This window comes from Vanessa tameamea, chromosome 6 (genome assembly GCF_037043105.1).
Source record: "Vanessa tameamea isolate UH-Manoa-2023 chromosome 6, ilVanTame1 primary haplotype, whole genome shotgun sequence".
NCBI lineage: Eukaryota > Metazoa > Arthropoda > Insecta > Lepidoptera > Nymphalidae > Vanessa > Vanessa tameamea.
The window spans coordinates 6,952,868-6,966,228 of record NC_087314.1 but is presented as its reverse complement, the minus strand read 5'-3'; the positions used below and the strand labels follow the sequence as shown (position 1 = coordinate 6,966,228).

At 30.5% G+C, this 13,361-nt stretch overlaps 2 protein-coding genes and 2 long non-coding RNA genes across 4 annotated transcripts; 3 read left to right on the top strand and 1 right to left on the bottom strand.

Moving 5' to 3' along the window:
- Positions 1-374: 374 nt before the first annotated feature.
- LOC135193322 (uncharacterized) lies at positions 375-1,749 on the bottom strand. The gene is made up of 3 exons (XR_010309162.1): positions 1,497-1,749; positions 1,011-1,120; positions 375-608 (listed from the first exon to the last, which is right to left on the bottom strand). It is a non-coding gene; the product is annotated as an uncharacterized LOC135193322 (long non-coding RNA).
- Positions 1,750-2,155: 406 nt separating this feature from the next.
- Positions 2,156-3,594, top strand: LOC113393307 (endocuticle structural glycoprotein SgAbd-5-like). The gene is made up of 3 exons (XM_026630123.2): positions 2,156-2,164; positions 2,281-2,411; positions 2,870-3,594. The coding sequence occupies exons 1-3, from the start codon at positions 2,156-2,158 to the stop codon at positions 3,096-3,098; spliced, it is 369 nt and encodes a 122-aa protein (XP_026485908.2). The 3' UTR covers positions 3,099-3,594.
- A 1,120-nt stretch (positions 3,595-4,714) lies between these two features.
- On the top strand, positions 4,715-5,524 carry LOC135193349 (uncharacterized). Its single transcript, XR_010309172.1, has 3 exons — positions 4,715-4,778; positions 4,903-5,063; positions 5,340-5,524. It is a non-coding gene; the product is annotated as an uncharacterized LOC135193349 (long non-coding RNA).
- A 6,160-nt stretch (positions 5,525-11,684) lies between these two features.
- On the top strand, positions 11,685-13,110 carry LOC113393281 (uncharacterized). The gene is made up of 4 exons (XM_026630089.2): positions 11,685-11,860; positions 11,948-12,087; positions 12,143-12,485; positions 12,677-13,110. Exons 1-4 carry the CDS (start codon positions 11,846-11,848, stop codon positions 12,746-12,748), a joined length of 570 nt encoding a protein of 189 aa, XP_026485874.2. The 5' UTR covers positions 11,685-11,845; the 3' UTR covers positions 12,749-13,110.
- The last annotated feature ends 251 nt before the right edge of the window (positions 13,111-13,361 follow it).

Genomic DNA, 13,361 nt, shown 5'->3' with positions numbered 1-13,361 from the left:
TTGGAAAGTAAAGATTGATTACTCTTTTTTCTCGCTGGGAAACACAATTTACTCTTAGCTAACGCTGAAAGGACTCAATAGCATCGAGTGCGCCAATCTTTCAAATATAAACTAGTATCCTCTCTAACTACCTACCATTTCTGTCCTTGGGAGAGCCCTGGAATCTCTTGCGCTTGCTTCCATGTGCAAAAAAATAAACAACCTTTCTAACGAACCTGACTATTCAGCGAGTTATCATTAATTATTTTCTTTCTTAATTGATTGCACATAATATACGCAATCTTGATTATTTTCATTTTATTGCCGAAGTTTCAAGTCAACAAAACTGTACGGAAAAAAAGAAATATTTTCTTATTTAATATTTTATTTTGCAAGTTAACATAATATCAACGGATCAGTACGGAAATTAGACAACGGAAGTGTATTTAGTATTGGCTACGCCTTGTTTGTCGATGGTTGAGCGGTATCCTAGTTCATCAGCTTCGTATGTAACGACATATCTTAAACCATCGGGAGCGTTCCATGAGTATGATCCCTTGACTACCGCAACTTCACCATTCTTTAGCTCACCGACTGCTTCCTGTTGTGTGCCGTCAGATTGTTCAACACTGTAAGAAATAAACCAAGCAACTTATAGATATTTGTAGAATATTAATATTATATGCGTAGCTATAATAAAAATATTATATTGAAAATAATATTTAATAAATATAATAAAGCAAATCATTTAATTGGTATGCCATTGTAATTATTCAAGTTTTCCAATAAATCAGTTTAAGCGTTACATCTGCAGTGGAGACCGCTTGGGCATGCTACCGTATCACCCCGACGGTTGAAATTTTACTTTTCTAATATTCGTATTGATAATTATATAAAATATTAAATTGACATATATGTTACAACAATATCAATTACCATTTAGATAATACTATTATACTAAAGTGTCACAAAAGAAAAAAAAATGTGACAATCAATTTAAAAAAAATTACTCAAATGGAATTGATACTCACGCAAATCTGTATGTTCCAGTTCCAATGTTATCGTTTTCGTAGCGAAGGACCTCAGCGCCTTCATAAGGTGGAGCTGCGCAGGCAACAGCCACGAAACATAAGACGACAAACTAAAGAAAAAACAAGATGATGATAGATAACGATATCTTCCTGATATAAATTATTAAATACTATATTAGATACTTCTGAATGTATTATAATTCAAAAATATGCACGCAAGTACAGGCGTACTCTTTCTTAGCTCATGCTCAAAATCGAATATAATACCAATCCGAGATGATGATGACAATGAAAGAGACCAGCCTTAAAAAATCTCTGAAGAAAAACCTAATTATATTGGTCTGCCAAACTGTGCGATATTTGATTCCAGGACCTTGGGATCTACAGCTTAATAAGCTCGGCAATGAGGCAGGTATTATTATTGTAGATATTTAAATATAATAAAAGCCATTCTTTAAATATATACACTAATAAAAAATGACTTACCAATTTCATTGTGCTGGTGATGCTTCTAGTATTCACTACAAAATAAAATATTTTATTTTTGTCGCTATTTATATTGTCGAAAAATGTATATATAATTAAAAAAATCTTGTTTATAAATGCCATAAATTATAATGAAGACAAAAAAATCCTTAAAATATCAGAGCTTATTTACTAATATGTGAATCAGAGAAAACTAGCATGACCTGTATATTGATCAACATTAATTAGAAGAAGATTCACTTTATAATTATACAGCATCACACCGATAAAGCTATTTAAAATATTCATTGAATTATTATGTCATCAAAGTAATATATAATATATAAGTTTACTTTTGTAACATTAGCTTTTTGCGCTAATAAATTATTATTATTATTATAAAGATTTTTTAAATATATGTTATTGACAAATTGGGAATAGTTCTTAAACTATTGTATACGTTCAAAGTAAAGCTATATTTCTCTAGCTATACGCCACAAACATCCAAAGTTAACCTTCGTATCGAAGTAGTCTCACAAATAATTGAAAAGATGTAACTCCAATGACAACTTTTATTACGTAATATAATATTTCGGTAAGTATAAAACATTTGATAAACTTAATCAACAAACATTTTATAACAGAACGGCACACGGAAAGATTTAATAATAAAACTAATCATGAAGATGGTGAGTAGGTTATTTCCATTTGATAATAATAGATTAACAGAACCTTGGTAACAACTTTTTAGAAGTATCTAATGACTTTGAAGTGTGTAAAAATTTTAAAGTCTTATTATATTTAGTTGGCGATCCTCGTCTGTGCTGCAATAGCAGCAGCCGCACCTCCAGCACGACGAGCTGTCTCAAACCCTCAAGAAATCCAAATTGTGCAGTATGACTCGCATAACGATGGACTTGGAAACTATAATTACAAGTAAGTACATATTATAGTTCATATAACTTATATACTTTAAGGAAACTATTGACGCTGTAAGATATTTTAACCTTCACATTACTCCGAACTTTATTATTTTTTCCGAACCGATACGACTTAGGAACCTTGTAATTAGTTGAAAACAGTGTACTCCTCCCTTAAAGGCCGGTAACGCACCTGCAAGCCCCCGGTGTTGCTGTAGTCACTTTCCATAAGATGAGCCTGCTTTTGTGCGTTTGCCACTTATAACATATAAAAAAAACAATACTAAGTATTGCTGCTTAGTGGTAGATTAAATCTATAATTAGAAGTTGGTACCTACCAAAACGGGCCACGAAGCCTCACCACCTAGTGATTATTAATGTAAAAATATCTTTAAACATAAAAAATATCCCGATTCAATTAAAACTTCTTTCACATTAATATAACATAAGTATTATTCAAAACAATTTTTACAGCTTTGAACTAAGCGATGGCACTAAGAGGGATGAACAAGGGGAAATAAGGAATGCTGGCACTGAAGACGAATTCATTGCAGTAAGAGGATCCTACAGCTGGGTTGACTCTGATGGCATTTCTAAAACTGTCTTATACATAGCTGACGATAAAGGCTTCCAACCAATAGTTGAACAAGGACCAAGTGGCCCTCTACCTATTGCAGTGATAAAGTCTTTACTGAACCAATAAATTGCACGGTAATCAAAAACGGAGCTATTGAAATTATATTAACATTTTTATGCTCAGAAGTATTTATACGTGGATTACAATAAACAATCTATCAAAATATCTGCCTCATTTACTAACGTCACTCACAAATTCTTATTATTTTCCATGCAAAGGATACAAATTCAGATGCGATCACATGATATATACGGGGGAAAAGCAGCGGAATATACTTAACTTTTAAGCCTGATTAGATGTTTAAACTATTCGTGTAATACCTATTTATACAGGATTCTTACTTAATTTTACATACTTTGTTATCAAAGTATTATACGTTTACAATCAAAGACATAATATTTCATTGCCCATGCCTATGATTGGCTTTAGTGGACGTTCGGCGTATGTGAAAAGGGATATTGTAATTAAATAGATAAAAGCGTAATAAAAGAGCCTGTCCTATAATCTAAAAGAACTATTAACATAATAGATTCAATAGCTATTAGAAATAAATCTCTGTCCTTCAGCATCAATAGCCATAATTTGCCTTCGAAATATCAATAAAAATATATATTTAATATATATTTTCGAGTGGTTTTTGTCATTAAATAAAGCAAGGTCATAGTTTATTAGAAAACTAGCGATTCGTCTTGACTTCGCATGGGTGCAATTGTTTACAAAGAAAGAAAACATTCATTAGGTACATTTGTTTTAAAACGTTCATTTATTATTACTTAATACAGGTTGTAAATGAATAATATAAAAATATGTAACAAATAAACTTTTGTTTTAGTCGTTATTTTATATGAAACATACATAAAAATTTGTCCACGGCTTGTACATTTAAATATGTGTTAATTTTTGTCAAGGTCAAGATTTTATTGTTACAGCTAGTCATCCGACCAACGGTTTCACAGCGAATGATTTTTTTTGTTACATGTACTTTCGAATCGATTATATCCTTAAAAGTATGAATTCAAATGATATAGTGTAAAGTCAATTTTAATCTATATTAAATGCCCAAGGTATTTAACATATTTATTTGAATAAGCATTATAATTAATTTGAGAAAATGGTTCCGGAAAAACCTGTAGTTTTTTTGTTAATCTGTTATAGATAAAAAAGTTATTATGAGTGTTCCTTAGAAAATATGGATATATGCTTTGACAGACTTTTAAACCTACAGAAAAAAAAATTAAAAATTCCTATCTTCGTAACTTTTTTTTATGTCTCCTAAGGCATAGCATGTGTTGAAATATTACAAAAAACGTTTTTTTTTTATAAAACACTCCTTGTTCCGTCAAGTTTTTATATCGCTCTTTTTTCTATTAGTGAAGACCAAATTAAAATCCATGCAACGTTTAGAAAAAGTTAGCTGAGATACATATACTTATAAATAGTAAATACACTACTACTAATATCTTAAATCAGAATAATTAATTTAAGATATATAAAACTTACATTCAGAAAAGGACATGTCTAAAGTAATATCATGTGTTATTAATACCTATATCCCTGTAAATAAAGAGTTCTTACGTTATCGATAGAATTAGGTATTTTTGAGTACCTGTTCATTGAGTCATGTGTGATTAATAACAAATGTCATTTTATTGTTACAATATGACACGTCCTGACGTTTACACATGTCAAAAGTGGAATCAGATTTTCAGAGATCGCCGGTATGTTTAGAGTTGCAATAAAAATTAAGTAAGGATTGATACTATATTATTTAAACAATATTTAACAATTCTATCTAATGTGACTTACATGTAAGTCCGTATTTAAATTGAAATTTGCTAGTCAACTTGGTTTAAATTTATATTTTTTATAGATAACGATGGGGAAGACGTCAAAGATAAATACTGGAGAAATAGTCTTGGCGGCAATAAAAAAAATGATGAAGAATACAGGTTGGACGACTCGAACAATTGTAAAATTCATTAAATTGGAATACAACATTAAAGATAATAAAATAAGTCGGAAAATCTCAAGGTACGACCAATTCATTTAATTGACAAAAAATAGCTTATGTTTATTTGAATAATACATACATTTTAATTGACATTTAATGGATATGGAAACAATAAACTTCTACAGCTTCGGCGGTCTTGTGGATGGCTTATAAGCTTGTAGATACCCGGATAGCAACTCCGGCTAACCTTAAAAAGTTATTTGAGTTTTCTGTTGAAAATTTCTCATTAGCCTTGAGTTTGAAGTTGGTAAAGTTTACTCGGTATGATAAAAAAATATTTTTTAATAACTTTTCAGAGCCTTAAAACGTGGAGTAAAATTAGGTATACTTCAAATGGAAAGTGGAAGATACCGTTTGAACCATATGTCCCACTTGGTGCGTCCTGTCGGCGTCCGAGAGATACGCTTTCGTAATCGACAAAAATGTGAACGAACTAAGAGAACGTTACACCAATAACAATATCATATAACTTCGCTAAAAATTACATATTTGATTTTTAAATTGATTTGAATAAAATTTAATATTTTTAATACACTTATTTATTTTTTGTTTAAAAAGACAGATCATCAAACTGTTGATTGCACATCGATGTATTGCCTAGATCGCGCTTATATCTTAGTTAAAATCAAATGAAATTCCTTTATTTAATATAGAAGCTTTACACTTACTTATTGATTGTCAAATTAAATATTACCACCGGGTTGGAAAAGAAAATACCCAGACTTAAGAAGAATCGGTGAATGAAACTCAGCGGGTCATTGTTTTTGGCAATTTTACTATTTACAAATATTCAATATTAAAAGATATAGGCAGAAGGCGATCGTTTAATTCAATATGTGCCATCAACCATGAATTCACTAATTGTATAATAACCTTTCACACACAAGCGTTCTTTAACATTTTTTTTTAAATTGCAATAGAGGCATTTTGAACGCTTTCTGTGATCTTGTTGTAGAACTATTGTTACTGACTGTATGCAGTTGAATGCTATGAGTATCACATTTTCTGATAAAACCATTAATACTTTTAGGTATATAATATTATAGAATATATATTGAGAAGCAATAGTTAATATTTTGATTTCTTTAAATATATGCCTCAAGGATTGTTTAGGTACTTTTCTGCAGCACAAATTTCGTATAGATAGTGGCTACGTTACCCCAAAGCATAACATTACTTATTACTGTGAAAGTAACTTAAATATACTGAGCGAGCCGTATTCACATCGGTGAGTAACCTTTTTTTTTAACCGCTATTGCCGCAGAACTTAGTCTCTACGTCAATCCGTTAATATGGGGGACCCATTGCAACTTAGACTCCACTGGATCCATCGATTCCCGATTGATAAGTACATTTTGCACATTTGGTGTACTAAATTTTACATTTCAAGATAGCACTTTCATAAATTAATATTAGTTGATATACGTAGGAATAACTATTTTTATCAGCTGTTCTCGATATCTCATCTCCGCAGCATACGCGGTTAGAAAAATTAGACAACTAACTGATTTTGATACTGCTCGATTAGTATGCTTTGGTTAATTTCATAGCATTATGTCTTTCGGCATTTGAAACTGTTTTCATACTGCAAAAAAGAGCTGTTAGATCTATTTATAATCTTGGAGCTCGAACTCCGTTCGGGATGTTTTTCATAGAATGGGGTGCTTCACAATATGTGTACAACAATATTACGTATATTCACAATAATATAGATCTTTTCGAAAGAAACGGTGACATGACAATATGGACACGAGGAGGAAAGGTAATAACACCTAGTTTCCGATAATTTTCCGAAATTTAAGTTTTATTTGGAATTATGAATATAAATACACATATAATGCATATATTCTCAGAAAATAAATTATCTTAAACGTATTTTTAATAACTGAAACAATTATTATAAATCTAACTCAAATTTACTACACCGAAATGTAAAATAAATGTAAAATTGTAATCTCGTATATATCCTTAAATTAGCATAAACAGTAATGAATACAAACACACAGGAAAGTTATGTAAAAAAATTTGACGGGACAAAAAATTAGATTTGTCTGATGCATTCTTGCTAATCGTTATTTATACAATATAAAAACTATAAAAAATACAATAAGTACAATTATTATACACTTAAAGCACAACTCACGGAGGTGAGTAATAAAGACAGCATCTTTTTTTATGAGGTGGTTCCGTACGTTGTTAGAACAATTATATACCTTGGTTCAAAATCTACTACGTCTCGTCTAGTCTTACAAGAGTACAATCAATATCGTGGATTAAAATATCAGTTAAGCAAAACAAATTATTGAGTTTTCAATAAATTTATCAACGTATTAGACACGCTAAGGTAGGTTAGCATGTAATGCTGCTATGGGTATATGTCTCGATTTTGTTATTAAACGTCAATATTTAAGGTTCAACATTCCAACAGAGAAAATATATAGTTTCATTTTTTATCAGGCATAGATTAATTGCTTTATATGATTGGGAAACAAGAATTAGGTAACTATTTTATAGGTTTTAAAAGGTTATTAACATGTTATACCCCAGAAATAGTAAAAGAAAGGGCAGTTGTAGCACACGGAACGTTATAGTGAAGCAACAAAAGCGAATTCTAATTTCCGGTAGTGTATGTAGGCATAAAAAATTTGTTAATAAGGAAATAATTTATAACTAAAGTGACAAAACATTCGATGTAATAATTAACAAAAATATGCATGGATCGCACTACCGCGACCGGGAATTTGAATTTGAATTTGGCTTTCCTTTTCCTTCTTCGACATGGTATGTATTTCTTAATAAAATTGATGTAGAAAAAAATTCACTATGATGTACTGTAAAATACAACTGAACATTAAGTTCTTCCGAAAAAAAAAAATTAACTTTATCGAATTATAGCAATAACTTTATCAAATCAAATTTCTGAAAAATAAAAAAGAAATCAACTTTTTTTCTGACTTTATTTTAGTATATATACTTATTAAGTATATGTATTAAGGTGTAAAAATATCTGATGTACCTGGCAGCAATCACACTATTAAAGGCAACGACTATTGAAGACTATAATAGACAAAAAAAGTGTGAAGTGGATTATTTTATCACGAAGAACCACTTTAATAGTTTAAAAAATAAAACATCGTACTTATGGTTGTACAAAACATTTTATTAATTCTAATGACCTTAACATTGAAAAACCCCAATCCATTACCCGCCACTGTATCAAAGGTTGGTTAATTGTTTTGTTTACTTACATTAACAAAATTTATTAAATGTATTTTATCTTATATAAAAATCTATTAAAAAAAAATACTTGCCCGTACTAAATAACAGATCAACTGGTAGATTTTGTATGGAGAAGCGAAATTTAATGAATACGCAGAAAAAAAAAAAAAAATTATCTCATTTTAAGTTGAGGTTTACTTGTAGTTCACGACGTGTCGTTCTCGGAAAAACTCCGGTGAAATTGAAACGAAGTTCATCCGAATTTCGTATTCGGTTAAACCACGTTCGGCCCATCTCTAATAAAAATGTCATTGCTTAAGTTATCTTTTTTTTTTCAGATTCCCATCGGTTGAACGCAAACGTGTATTGATGAGGCTATCAGCTCTGAAATACGTAAACGTCCAAAGCTTATCTGTTCAGCTGATAAATCACGTGCGGGAGAAAATAGTAACAGTAGTGAAAGTAATAACAGTATTAACAACAACCAATAAGGTCAAATAAAAAATAATTTAAATTCAGACAGCCCGAATCATTATACATTAAAAGATACCATAGATGAGAAGCGTATTGTTGAACCATTAATTCAAGTAGTATTAGAGTCAGATTCATGTGTAATAGTAAATTACTGTGATACTGAAAGTCGACCAGGAGAGGATACTGAAGTTCAAAGGTTCAAAAATAGTATAATATATTACTTAAAACAAAATATTTGGAAATGACAGACCGATATCGATTCGTATCGTAAAAACATCAAACTGTTCAAATATTTTACTGGTTTTAAAAACCAATAGATTTTGCTGTTTTAATGGAATAACTAGGACCAACCGTTGAATCATTAAAAATTGGCTTACTTTAGAAACAAAAATAATCGTGAATCATTACTTGGAACTTTGTGGTAGGACTTTGTGCAAGCCCGTCTGGGTAGGTACCACCCATGCATCAAATATTCTACCGCCAAACAACAGTACTCAGTATTGTTGTGTTCCGGTTTGAAGGGTGAATGAGCCAGTAACTACAGGCACAAGGGACATAATATCTTAATTGGCAAGGTTGGTGGTGCATGAGCGATGTATAATATTTCTTACAGCGCCATTGTAGGGGCGGTGGTGACCACTTACCATCAGGTGGCCCATATGCTCGTTCACCAACCTCTACCATACGAAAAAATAATAATAATTACGGTCAGTAATATTACCAATTGTTGCCAATATGGAATCTAAAACATGTCAATATATCCTTACTGGAGCGCGGCACTCGTTTCTATAATAAGATTAACCTGGCCTATTAAATAATTTAAAGCTAGTGTAAAAACCTTGATAAAAAGGCACGTTACTCAATACAATATATTAAAGATGAAATGCGGGTACTTGGTATTTATTGATTTCTAGGCAGGATATATAAAAAAAACACTTTACTGACATACTCTTTTATTTAATTTTCCACCACTTTAGGTGGAAAAGAGTAACTACTGAGTAAATTCCGAACCGGTGGTAGTTTGTCACGGGGACAAAAAAATTGTCGCGGGGACAAAAAAAAATTTTGTTGGTTGAACAAGTATTTATTCAAAAAAAAAAATTTTATGAAATAATTTCATTAAAAAAATATATAGATATTATAAATTAAACAAAAATCAGGGGGGTGGGCCGTTGACGGTATCTGGTCATGAAAAGTAAGGTACTAACTAAGTAAAGCATCAATACACAATGTAATGTATATCAACCATTATTGCTTAGAAGAATGTATTTACTATTTTAATTAAGCAATTAAATAATGAGGTATTAAGAAGACGAACGAAACGAGAGGAGTAATAGTATGAGTTGGCGTTCGTTTTATATTTCGAATTTAAAAAAAATAAGCAGGATAGTGCAAACCCTGAACGCAGCGTCCAGAAATGAAATGAAACTGTTGTTTCAATGCAAGAACAAAAGCTGTGCAAAGCGGCAATCAACGACAGCAGCAGCAGCAACAGAAGCGGCGGCAGCAGCACTGGACAGGCAGAAATTCCTCCACAAAAAAGCAGCTCCAACTCAGCAAAACTCTTCAGTTTAGTCCACCAAGCAATATTATTATACTTTGGAATATAATTTTCAAAGTATATATATATGTAAAAAAAAACACTCCCTGTGAACAAAACAACTTATTACCTGTCTTGCGTAAGCACTAAGACGGCCCTAAGAATGCCCTAGACACAGGTACAAGCAAGAATAAGTTATTAAAATTGAATAATAACTTATAAGATTGAGGTTATTACATTAGATATTTAAAGTGTCAAAATATGGGAAATTATTGCTCAATTGGCAATAATACAATATAGAAAAGCAAGAACTATATTTATATTAACGCAATCATGCCTTTAAACGATTAAATCACCATAGGATTCGACTTAAGTCACCCAGTACATGGACAAGGTCTATGTTTAGTTTTTGAGTATGTGAAAATGAATAGAAATTATTACTGAGCCATGTAAGATATTGATCATCCAAGGTAATTAATGCATGAACTCACCTCAGGAGTGTTTAAATAAATGAAAATTCGGCAATACTTGTCAGATATTGCACGTGGGCGGTTTTTGTACAAAGACTGGAATTGAACGAAAAATTGATTAAATATCACTCTAAATACAATTAATCTGCCTCGATTAAACGAATATAAATTGTTTTACTTACGCTTTAGCAACCTGAACCTCCCAAAATGGAAACATATGATGATGACGTAGTTAACCCTCCATTTACATATAATTCGTGTATAATCTGAAACGAATGTAAAAACCAATATACGAAATGTAGAAACAATATATTAAATGCCAATATTCTGGAATATTTACTGAATATATTCACGAAGTATAAATGATTTTATCCTTTTAAACTGACAAGCGACGGTAGGTGACCGGCGCCTGCACAACGATAAAATGAACGACGTAGACAACGCAGTGCTGCCATCTCACAAAACGAACAGATATTAAATAAAAAGACGATTGCGATTCAAAAATCGAAGTTTTGTTAAATAACCGATAAATGATCATAACGATAAATACAATATTTTAATAAAATTAAAATATTAAAAGAAATTAAATTTATAGGGTTACAAGTTATATATTTAATTCAACACACTAACATGATAATTTAAAAGTGTTTTTATGAGCCTACATCAATACAGAATATTTTGATTTGATATATATCTGCTACTGCCTCTAACGTATATTATTTTTAATTTTCAGAAGAAACAAGCTAAGTAAAAAGTTCTAATATAGAATGAGGCACATATAACGTCAATGGTAAACTAAAGATTCAATGTTTTTTTTTTTCGTCAACAGTATTCGTTTTTTTAAACATTATTTATCGCTTGTCGTGGAACTCTACATAAAGAATCTGTAATCGTTTCCGAGAGCAATTTGGACTCAAGAAATCACGACTACTCAATTTAAATTATTGTTATATTCATATATTTAGATTCCACTGAACTGCTACAACGTTTTCTAGGTAGCTTTGATTACTTTAGTTTGATATTTATTTATGATAAACGGATATATTGATTAACTACTAAAAATACGTAATTACTTTCTCAAAAGGCACTTTTACGCATTATGACGTTTAAAATGGTAAGTAAATTTATATATTTACCTTTAATGGATGCAATGGATAAATACTGCACTCATGGATGTAATTAACTTTTATTATGGTTTCAGATATACTTTGTAGGTTTGATATTGCTTGCAAAAAGTTTATCATGTTTTCCTAATCGAACGCCGAAAGGAGAATCTTCGTGCAATTGGCCCTATATAACGGGATGTTTGACTAATTTTAAACCCATTTTTGATTTTAAACCGTAAGTATTTAAAAATTCTTTAAGATTTAAGCAAATACACATAAAGTATTTCCAGTTATTTTCCAGTTTTACGTCTAAACTTAAATAAAGATGAAGATGATAAACAAATGAATCGCATGCCCTTTTCTTTTCCTGGAATTACGGAGAATGAACGCTCAGATTTTGGCAATAACGAAAAGCAGGATTCGTTCCACCACGTAAGCGCTGACCAATCATCTAAAAATATATCTGAAGATAAAATTAATAAAGTAACGATTACAAATCCTAAAAGCAAAAATATTATTAATAATGATTTCATTGTATTTAACACGGAAACTAGTACTGATAGTGAGATAAATACAGAATATACCACTTACTACGAAAACGATAATACAATAACTACTACTGAAGAGCAAGATGTGAGTATATTATTGTAAATACAATATATATCCCCGGGTAACTCCTAAAGAAAGTAAATAAGCAATCTTGAAATAATATTTCTTAAACTTAAATGCATTGAAAAAGGACACAGATGATTAGCTTGAGTCGATTTAATAAAAACATAATTAAAAATTGTCTTTAATAATATATTATTTTTATTTTATTATAGGGAACTACTGAAGAATTATCGTTTAGGTTATCGGATCTTCCACCAGCAGTGATAGCATCATTTCTGGGATAATTATTTCGAAATTTAAATAAATTTTATGTTTCAACTGGTTCGCTTGAACATTTTTCATGGCAGATTTCAGTATCAAGAAATATTTCAAAGAATGTCACCACATCTCGTAGATCATACATAGCGTGAGTGTTTAAGATATTTCCTTTATCATCATAGTCCTTATACAGTAAACTGGTTACTTTCTGTGTTCTTAAAACATTGTCACCTTTCAAGATCAATACAGACCTCCGCTTGGAGTTCATCAATTTGTATTTTGTTCCATTAACTATTGGTTTAAATGTGCTATTTCTATAACAAAAAAATATATTTATTAAGATAACTCTATATTATAAACAAAAAGTTCTAATATATTCTTACATAATTATATTTATGTTTTTCATAATATATTAAAAATGGTTTTATTTTCAATAGAGTAAGTTTGTATAAGTTGTCAGATGTATAAAGTACGTTAATAAAATATATTTAAATATAAGAGATATATTATTATTAAATAGCGAGCGTTCTATAAATTTTTTTTTGGAAAATACAGATACTGCGTGTAAAATCCCCATAGCCAAAACTTACCCATATATCACTCATATATTTTACGGCTACAGGTTACAAAGCTACAGGT

What these genes read in the sequence shown, in the direction of transcription:
- LOC113393307 (XM_026630123.2), top strand. An exon ending in CTTGGAAACTATAATTACAA is followed by an intron (nt 2,412 to 2,869) that starts GTAAGTACATAT and finishes CAATTTTTACAG; the next exon opens with CTTTGAACTAAGCGATGGCA.
- LOC113393281 (XM_026630089.2), top strand. An exon ending in CCCATTTTTGATTTTAAACC is followed by an intron (nt 12,088 to 12,142) that starts GTAAGTATTTAA and finishes AAGTATTTCCAG; the next exon opens with TTATTTTCCAGTTTTACGTC. An exon ending in CTACTACTGAAGAGCAAGAT is followed by an intron (nt 12,486 to 12,676) that starts GTGAGTATATTA and finishes ATTTTATTATAG; the next exon opens with GGAACTACTGAAGAATTATC.